Source organism: Nesoenas mayeri (genome assembly GCF_963082525.1).
Source record: "Nesoenas mayeri genome assembly, chromosome: 3".
Lineage (NCBI taxonomy): Eukaryota > Metazoa > Chordata > Aves > Columbiformes > Columbidae > Nesoenas > Nesoenas mayeri.
Window position 1 is genome coordinate 51,327,236 of NC_137544.1, and position 10,334 is coordinate 51,337,569.

The window sequence follows — 10,334 nt, forward strand, 5'->3', positions numbered from 1 at the left end:
AACATCCAATATAAACATCAAAGGATGATGAAACTCAAAACCAGCCTACATTTCATCATTGATATCCCAGACAAATTTGATGGGCAAGGTCTTCATTCTCTCCCCAAGAACTTTGTCAAACCTTTCATTCTGTGCCACTGTCATGATGTTTTTCCAGTCTCCAACAGTGCCTGAGGAAAGAGGCAGCAAAGGGAGGTGAGAAGCAGAACATGGACCTCTCCAAAGCCTGCTGCAAACAGTGTTAGTCTTGGGAAGCAATTCCTGCCTTGCTCAGCATTTCCCTGTCACTGGCCAGCTGAGGGAGGCCCTGTGTGCTCTTTTGAGGACGTGCTTCCAAATCTAAGAGCTGTGAATAAAACACGGCATAGACCTATAATCCTGACTCCTTATAAAGTTATCCAACTAATTTGTTCTGATGTTTTACTGATTTATCTGAGATCAAAGAGGAAGTTATTAAGAGCAACACCTCTCATTTTTCTCTCAATGTACCACTCTAATTCCTGGAGGTCTCCTCCTACCCTGGCATTAGGACCTCACAGCAATGCCCAGAAGCCCAGGGATGCCGTACATGGACTCAGAGGGCAGCTGGTCAACAAGGTCTTTGCTCACACAATTAAGGTGACTCTTCCCTTGAAAAGTAAGTGTCCTGGATTGGCTGAGATGGAGTTAAATTTCTTCCTAGTAGCTGGTATAGTGCTGTGTTTCGGCTTTAATATGAGACTAATGTTGAAAATACACTGATGTTTTAGTTGTTGCCAAGCAATATATTTATACCAAGTCAAGGACTTTTCAGCCTTTTAAGGCTGCAGGTGCATAAGAAGCTGGGAGGGGGCACAGCCAGGACAGCTGACCTCAACTGGCCAAGGGATATTTGATACCACATGACATCATGCTCAGTATATACTTTAGGGGAAGAAGAAAGAGGGCAACGTTTGGAGTGATGGCGTTTGTCTTCCTAAGTAACTGTTACACATGATGAAGCCAGGCTTTCCTGGAGACGGCTGAACACCTGCCCACCCATGGGAAGCAGTGAATGAATCCCTTGTTTTGTTTTGCTTGCATTTGTGGCTTTTGCTTTACTTATTAAACTGTCTTTATCTCAACCCACGAGTTTTCTCACTTTACTCTTCTGATTCTCTCCCCCATGCCACAGTGGGAGGTGAGCAAGTGGCTGTGTGGGGCTTAGTTGCTGGGTAGGGTTAAACCACGGCAGTAAGAAACAGTAAAAAAAAAGTATTACCTTACCCCTGGCTTGGTACAATCCTTAAATCTTTTCCTGTTTCTAACAGGCCTGTTACAATTTGAGTTACAATCAGTAAAATGTTACCTTTTTATTATCCTCAGGAAAATATGGTAAAATCACTGAGGCCATGGCAATAAAACTGCTCTTATAAATTTAATTTGGCACCAACCTGAACTCTCCCCCTGAAAAGAGGGCATTCCAGCTGAGACCAGAAATCCTTGGTTCATCTCATACCAAGAAGTGTGGGATCAAATAACTGTTGCATTTAACCGGTTCTACTTTACCTTTACGTAGAAATTTGCCCTTGTTTTTCTCTGCTAGTTCTTCTGGCATGTTCTCATAGTTTGCCCTGGGATCTTTTCTCATGTTCTCAAATGTAGCCTGTCTCACAACGCTGTCCACTTCCTCTTCACTCAGCTTCTTGCCTAAGAAGTTGCAGATCTTCAGCACAGCACTTCTGAGATCCTGCAATAAAGTAACTCTGAAGAGTCTTGATGATGCAAAGAATTGAATGAATACAGTAACGGAACACAGAATAATAAAGGACGTACATTCAGGTGCAAAATTGACCAAACTTTTTATGTAAGCATAATTTCACTAGCAACAGTTGAATACGGGAGAGCAGTGACACTAGCTCATGGCAGAAGCGTGCCTTTGGAGATGGGGAATTCTGCATTCTGCTCCCCATACTACAAACCCAGTCTACATCTCGCACTAGATACCTGTCAAGGTCACCCCTGGAATCCCACCTGTCACTGTGAAGACACTCAGCCCATGGGGGTTTTGTCAGTCTTGTCCTACCACAGGACTCAACGTGAGCAACCCCAGTCTCCAAAGGCTGAGGGACCAGGGCAGCAGCACTTGAGGTGGCCATGGCTAGGGGCCTCTGGAGATTGTCCACGAGGAGAAAGGCAGACGCCTCTGAGAAACAAGAAATCTCACAAAGGCATGGGCAGGAACCACACAGGACACTTATGGTCAGCAATATGAGATCTCCTCAAGTCCTTTAAAGCCTGCCTCTTAAGCACTTCCTTTAGTGGAACTGTCCTTAAGAACACAACATTCCTGTCCAAGATACTTGCAAAATTCTTGCTCTGTACTATTTCAGAAAGGATATTCCGGGATCACAGTGAAGATAAGGTCTGTCAAATTGGAAAGTGTTTGCCCTAATAATTGTCTAGTAATTTATAAGACCTTGAACTAATGAGACAAATTACTTCATCCTCTCAGAGGTCTCAGTTTGAATCTACTCCACAACGGATTAAGTACTTTCCAGTATAAAGTGTACTTATAAAGAGCTGTCTGAAAATGTACTCAATATGGGAAGCGAATATCTTGAATGCAGTAATACTAATTGGCCTCACCTTTTTCATTTCTTCATAGGTAAGGAAGAGTATATTGAAATCCTCTGCATGACTGTACCAGCCTGCAACATGATCTATCCATGAACTGGCAAGGACTGAGCAAAGGAAATGATTAAAACAAAAAAATAAAGATAAATACTATTAACAGTTAGTAGTAAAACAGTAAAATTATCAGTCATTTAGGTCTTTGAAAGAGTTTTTTTGAATAATATTTTTGATAATTTGAGGAATACATACAGTCTTTGTGGCAATTCTCTGAGCTAATGTGACAAATTCTCTTTTGTTTCTAGTAATCTCAATTAATACTGGCAGAAGCAAAAAACTACTTCTCTATCTTTGCTGTACAATTTCTATTCTTATGGGTTCAGCTCCACTAACCAAGTGCAGAAAATGTTAAGAGGTTTTCAGTCAAATTCTGCATCAGCATCCGATTCAGGTAAAACAAGCAGCTTGCATGTTGTTGGGGAGCAGCAAAGACATGAAAATGCTACTCCCTTTGGACCAGCTTTCATCACAAAATGGTGTCAAGCTCAGCCTCTGCAGCTTTGAATTCAGGTTACAACATAGCTGAGGATTCTGGTAATTGATATTTATTGATATAATTAATCTCCTTTCAGTCTGAGGTCAGGGAATAAGATTTGGGCTCCATAGTAAGAAAGATATCCTACCTTTGCCAGATAAAAACCTCTCCATGAAAAGATTAAAATCTGGTATTTTCTTGAGTGTGTTCATGAATTTGGAGAAGTGATAGTAAGAAACCATAACATCCTTAGGGTTCCTGGTAACATAAATAATCTGCAAAACAATAAGAAGACTAGTCTCAGAAGTATTAAAGGACTCCATTACCTTGATCATCAGTGCAGTTTTCCATAGAGATCCCAGTAAAAATGTGTGAAAACAGTCTGAAGATGACAACCATGTTAGATAAATTCTGGATAATGTAGTCCTGTCAATTAGTTTATAGGTGGTGTTATTTCTGTCATTACCATTGCAGTTGTACAGTGCCTGTGGCTAATTCTCTTCATGGGATTAGCGTTACAGGCTTCGGGGATACTGATCACTTGTGCAAGGCCGTCAGGTTGCAATAATAACACTAGAAAATCATTAGTTCAATTTGGCTTCACATTTCTGTGTACAGCCACAATGACATGAATAAGAGTTTCTTGTAAATCACAGCTTTGGTAGTGTTGACAGCATTAGTACTCTGTGATCTAAGCTCCCGGTGCTGGTGCCAGAGGCAGCACACAGGCAGATTTGGAATGACATGTTAAGAGGGAGCCTTGGCAGCTTAAAAGAAGGAGCTGTTATAGGCAAGGGTTATTTTGGCTTCTGCTGACTCCTGACCACAGGAGAGCTGCTGCTTCAGGCAGAGTCCAGGCACCACCACTGAGATGGGCAACCTCCTGCCTTTCGACTGGCAGCATGTGCCAGCTTCCACTAAGTTTTTGCTCTTTAACACTTGGTGTCTAATTAGGGAGAGAAAATACAGCCTGGCATGTCAGCCTTACGAGGTTACAAAGGTCTGCAGAGAGAGACAGAACAATCATGCTCTCAAACTGCCTTTCTGACTGGGTAAAATTACTACTTTTGATTCCAGCTTAGTTGAAAATTTATCTGATTATCTTTTGCAAAACAAAAACCTTTATTTCCAAGGCGTATAAAATAAGGATTCCTAAATGCATTGCGGGAAAACTCAATAAATGCCTAGTTCAAAAGCTCTGTCCTGAAATCACAGGAAAAGTTATCCTATGATTTGATTAAAAATATGAACCTGAGTGACTTATTCAAGCAAAAGTGGAAAAGATTCCCCTCCCTCTCCCCCCCGCCCCGAAATATTTTCCTGAAGTCAGAAGACTTTTGATATTTTCTGACTTGGTGTGCTCTGTGTGATTTTCAGGGCAATTTTATCATGCTTTGTTGGGCATCATTTGGATTTCAGATCTTCTGCATGTGAGCTTTCTCTTCCAAACTTCACTGGCACTGTGAAGAAGGTGAGCACATGGCAGTTTCCCATGACACCTGTATCTGTGCAGAAGGTAACAGCGGCACTAAGAGCCGGTCTCCACAGCTCTTGTGGGCAGACCTCTGCCACAGCTTTCCACTCACTCAGCCATGGGGAGTCCTTCATCAGAAATAACAATGAAAGGGGCAGAAGTCATGGGCACCACTGTAAGAAAGACTAGCAGAAGTACTAGATCTTTTGCCAGGGAGCAAAGTAACAATTTGCTGTAAGGTGGCTAAAGCAATTCTTGGTGTGCTGTTAGAAGCATATATCCCATATACATCTTCAGACTTGTCTGCATGTCCATACTCTGCCAGTGAGCCTTAGTGTAGCAGCCGGGTTACAACTGTCTCCAGGGAGGCACTTTCCATGGGAGACAGGCCCTGAGCTATGGCACAGCTTATGATGGAGAGTCCTATTCAAAAACTCACAGCACTGAGGGGTAAGAAAAGGCAGTTCTCACTTTCTCTCTCTACCTACTATAGTCCCGTTCTACTCATATTTTCTGTGTGGTAGACGTTTTTTCAGACTCATAACTTCACTGGAATTGGACACTTTCACAAGGGGAAAATCAGTGCAAGTCTTTGACCCTGACAGATCCTACTGAGATGCACCACCCTTCTCTGTAACAGTATTGGGGTGGAGGGATTTTGCAAAAGGAAACAGAAGAAATGGGCTTTAGAAGGTCCCTGATCTCCCCACACATATGAAGGAGGTGATATTTATACCGAGACACAGGGAACTCAAAGAGGAAAAAGGTAGGATTTGTAGCAATTACTGAGGCAAATTGGCATAATTGGTTTAAAGGAAATTGTTAAAATAACATCACTTACACGTGCTCTTTTGTTTCTCATGTCTCTTGGAACTAAGTAGTAAGGCAGGTGGGTGGCAAAAATACGAGGCGAAGGAAGAGTGGCAAAATCCACACTTTCCATATCGTATTCCAGCCATGGGATTCTGTCCATCGTTGCCATATTTTCTGTTCCATTACGGTGGCCTTCACTCATTATTAGGGCCAAAATGTTCTGAGTCCACACAGTTCCTGAGAAGGAAACCTTTTTATTTGAACTTTGCTTGATCTTTTTTAACTAAAGATAGTATATTGTCATAAACAGAGCATCTGCACAGCTATAAGTAGTTTCACGTTGTGAATATAAATACAAACTTACATACCGAAGAGGACAAACATTGTTTTGGTGACTGTTGAGTGCAAAAGGGAAGCATATTTTTGTATTGTTCCTGCAGAAAAGCCATAGCCAGTACCTAAACCTTCAGTTCCTTCACCCAGTACACTCAGCTTCATAAAAATTATGTCTGTCCTCATCTTCTTGTGGCAACATGAACAACTGCATCCCTGTGGGCCACGCACCTAAAAATCTCATGCTGTGTGGATCTGGAAAATACCTTTGCTCCTAGAACTCCTGCAGAGTGTTGTGAGATGTCATGAAATAAACAGCTGACAACGTTGTGTTTGTAAAGCACAAGTGAATCCCACAAAGCAAATGTTTGCGGCAACAGGTTCTCTCAAGTTCCCTGGAGAAGATCTGACTCCAGGGTCAGAGCTGCTGGCAAGAATGATCTAAAAAAGCAGGACCCTGAAGTTGGCTGACTGTTGTGCCAGTGTGTGTTCGTGTGCCAGCTGATAATGGTGGGAGGCAAATCCTGAATGATTAGCTCACTTGGGCAAGGAGCAGAATTGTTTAGCCCCAGGTCCTCTAGCCTTCTCAGGACTATCCTAGTGCTGGTTCCTTTCCTCTTTTATACCATAGGCCAGTAAGGATGGACACTTGAGATAATTGAAATCAATGCAGAAGAGCATTGAACTATTGCTGCAGGTTACCCTGAGCAAGCACAGAGAAAGGAAGGCATCTGAAACCAAAGCCTAGTTGTTAAGACCTCACCCATGATGGAAGCAATTGGTTCTGGAGATTAGACTGTAGATTTAACGTCACTGGGCAAGAAAAAGAAGTAGCCCTGGGATTCAGAGGAACCATAGCCAATGATTTCACAGCTCTGTTGACTGGCTTGCTCTGCTCAGCATAACCAACCTGGAAATTTTGTCTGCACAGTAGTAGAGATTCAGTGGAAGGATTGGCAGATACCTGAGATTGATAACTGGGGAGGGAGAAAGAGGATAGTGGGGCAGGATAGAGGAAAAGGCATGAATGAGAAAGAGATGACATTCTGTGCAATTCATAACTCAAAATCATGTTCCAAGTCCTTCATGTCCCAGGATAGTCCATCACTTTTCAACATGAAACTCCTACTTGCAAATATGTGCTCATCTCAGTGCCGTAACATCTTTACCCCTTAAATACTGCCTTCTTATCCTCCCTCTCTGCCTAACTTGGTCAGCTCACCCTGGTGCTGCCTGACAGCAAGCTGGCATCACCTGAGCTCCCTCTCCCCTCACTCTTTCTTCCATGATCCCTCCACAGGCTTCTCGTATCGTATCTACCTTTACCACAACTACACCTGATGCTCCCTGCCACTCCCTCTGGGCTTCACTCAAGAATGTCTTTCTGCCTCAGGTGTTTCAAATGGATACATGAGGGAACAGTGAACTTCAGCAAGATGTTCCGTGATGCTAGGAAAGGGACATATGCTAATGAAACACTAGTCATGTCATCTGAAAGCTTGTGTCTTGAAGGCTGCTGAAGAAAACCAAAGGATAATGGTAGAGGCTCCTAAGAGCACAAAGAGAAGAGGATAGCAGAGACCTTGAAAGTACAAGCACAGATTGTCAAGGTCACAGAGATGTCAAGGCTTTAGTCTTAAATCACTGCTTAATGCATGATCAAGTCATTAACTACTAATCACTGAAGAAATGCAGTCTTGAAAAATGGGTAGACCAGTTCCAGAGCATAAAGTGAACTTGTATGGAAATATACAGATCTAGGCATGTCAAGACTTTAGATTTCATGTAAGATGACAGTGAAGCCAGGTGGTTGCTCAGTTGTATTTGCTTCAGAAATAGGAATACAGAATTCATCACACTAGTGTCCTGTGTTGCTATGTAGGCAAATAGTACTTCATTATCCTTGAAGTGAGGTATAGATAGGGGACTCACATTTGCTCTGGTCTCCTGCTTGGTTGTAATATGGATGCAACAACCACCAAATCACTTTCCATGTGAGTCCACAAATCGTTCCAGATATCTCAGAATCAGCTCCAACACTCATGCACTCAGCCCTACCAAAACTATGTAGGTGTTTGTGAGGCACAGGAGGTCATTTTGGTTTGAGTGTAGCTTGCTCTGAGTACACCTACAAGACTGAGTCCAAGAACAAGTTATACCAATTCAGCTGGACATGAGAAGGAACCTTGTGTCTAGCTGTTCAAGCCATAGCTATGCAGGGTTTGTACTTAATGCTACACTGCGTATACTCAGAGATAATTCAGGTCTAAAAGCAAACAACCCTAGGAAATGCTGCAGTTAGATGGCCTAATAAAGGCAGATTTCCCCCCGCCCTTTAGAAACAATTCCATTCTTACCTGATTTGGGGTAAGTAGCTATAAATATGTCACTATCCTTGATTTCAAAATCCTCTAGTGAAGCTACATGTTCAAGTGTAGTAATTGCACCAAAATAAAATCCCTTGTATTTGAACACATATTCTTTTGATGGTTCCATTATTAATCTGTTGTCTTAATAGGCAAATAACCTGTAATGAGAAAATGTAAAGTTAGACCTATTTCTTTGGTTGTCATCTCACAGAAACAAACACACAAACAAATGAGTAACTCAGACTCAGAAACCAGTGCTGCCAAATTTTAGCAAAATGCATTTCTGCCTCATCTGGAGTACTGTGTCCAGCTCTGGAGCCCTCAGTACAGGAAAGACATGGACCTGTTGGAGAGGGGCCAAAGGAGACCACAAAACTGATCAAAGGGCTAGAACACCTCTGCTATGAAGAAAGGCTGAGAGAGTTGGCGTTGTTCAGCCTGGAGCAGAGAAGGATCCAGGGAGACCTTATTGTGTGCCTTTCAGTACTTGTAAGGGGCCTATGAGAAAGGTGGGGACAGACTTCTTAGCAGGGCCTGTTGCAATATGACAAGGGGTAATGGTTTTAAACTAAAAGAGGGGAGATTCAGGCTAGACAAAAGGAAGAAATTTTTTACAATGAGGGTGGTGAAACACTGGCACAGGTTTCCCAGAGAGGTGGTAGATGCCCCATCCCTGTAGACATTCAAGGTCAGGCTGGATGGGGCTCTGAGCAACCTGATCTAGTTGAAAATGTCCCTACTTGTTGCTGGGAGGTTGAACTGGATGACCTTTGAAGGTCCTTTCCAAGCCAAACCTTTTATGATTCTATGAAAATTCTGGAAACAACACACTGAAATTTAGAAATTTAACTTTCAGATTTTCATAAGAAAATCACTGAGGATATGTTTCTAACAAAAATTAAAAAAAAAAAAAAAATTGAGGTGTATGGCAATACCCTTTACTCATGTATAAAGGTATGCTAGATGCATGTAAAAACCAATGTAACTGAAGGCAGCTTACATAAAAATAATTTATCATGATTCCTCTAGGATCTGAGTGACTGTAGAGTTTTCTTTGTGATGTTGGTAGTTCTTGAACAGAGCTAGCTCCACTGCCAAGCTCTCATTCTCAATTTTGTGGCTGAAACTGCATGTCTTATGGCAATTTCTGCCTCCTTCACACAGTCACAGTATCACAGTATGTTTGGGATTGGAAGTGACGTCAAAAGATCATCTAGTCCAATCCCCCTGCTGGAGCAGGAATGCCTAGGTGAGGTCGCACAGGAACATGTCCAGGCAGGTTTTGAATGTCTCCAGAGAAGGAGACTCCACAACCCCCCTGGGCAGCCTGTTCCAGTGCTCTGTCACCCTTACTGAGAAGAAGTTTTTTCTCAAATTTAAGTGGAACCTCTTGCGTTCCAGCTTGATCCCATTACCCCTTGTCCTATCATTGTTTGCCACTGAGAAGAGCCTGGCTCCATCCTCATGGCACTCACCCTTTATATATTTATAAACATTAATAAGGTCACCCCTCAATCTCCTCTTCTCCAAACTAAAGAGCCCCAGCTCCCTCAGCCTTTCCTCATAAGGGAGGTGCTCCACTCCCTTAATCATCTTTGTTGCCCTACGCTGGACCCTCTCCAGCAGTTCCCTGTCCTTCTTGAACTGAGGGGCCCAGAACTGGACACAATATTCCAGATGTGGTCTCACCAGGGCAGAGCAGAGGGGAAGGAGGACCTCTCTTGATCTACTAACCAGCCCCGTTCTAATACACCCCAGGATGCCATTGCCCTTCCTGGCCACAAGGGCACAGTGCTGGCTCATGGTCATCCTGTTGTCCACCAGGACCCCCAGGTCCCTTTCCCCTACACTGCTCTCTAATATGTAATTTCCCAACCTATACTGGAACCTGGGGTTGTTCCTGCCCAGATGCAAGACTCTACACTTTCCCTTGTTAAATTTCATTAGATTATTCCCTGCCCAACTCTCCAGTTTGTCCAGGTCTCGCTGGATGGCAGCACAGCCTTCTGGCGTGTCAGCCACTCCTCCCAGCTTAGTGTCATCAGCAAACTTGCTGATAGTACACTCTATTCCCTCGTCTAAATCGTTAATGAATATATTGAATAATACTGGCCCCAGTACTGACCCCTGAGGCACTCCACTAGATACTGGCCTCCAACTAGACTCCGCACCATTGACTACCACTCTCTGGCTTCTCTCCTTAAGCCAGTTGCAACCC

At 43.0% G+C, this 10,334-nt stretch overlaps 1 protein-coding gene across 1 annotated transcript; it reads right to left on the reverse strand.

Annotated features, from left to right (window-relative positions):
* Positions 1-45: 45 nt before the first annotated feature.
* LOC308039031 (amine sulfotransferase-like) lies at positions 46-8,252 on the reverse strand (the record flags this gene model as incomplete). Its single annotated transcript, XM_080342053.1, has 6 exons — positions 8,105-8,252; positions 5,443-5,651; positions 3,276-3,402; positions 2,608-2,702; positions 1,528-1,708; positions 46-170 (listed from the first exon to the last, which is right to left on the reverse strand). Exons 1-6 carry the CDS (start codon positions 8,241-8,243, stop codon positions 46-48), a joined length of 876 nt encoding a protein of 291 aa, XP_080198179.1. The 5' UTR covers positions 8,244-8,252.
* Between the last annotated feature and the right edge of the window lie 2,082 nt (positions 8,253-10,334).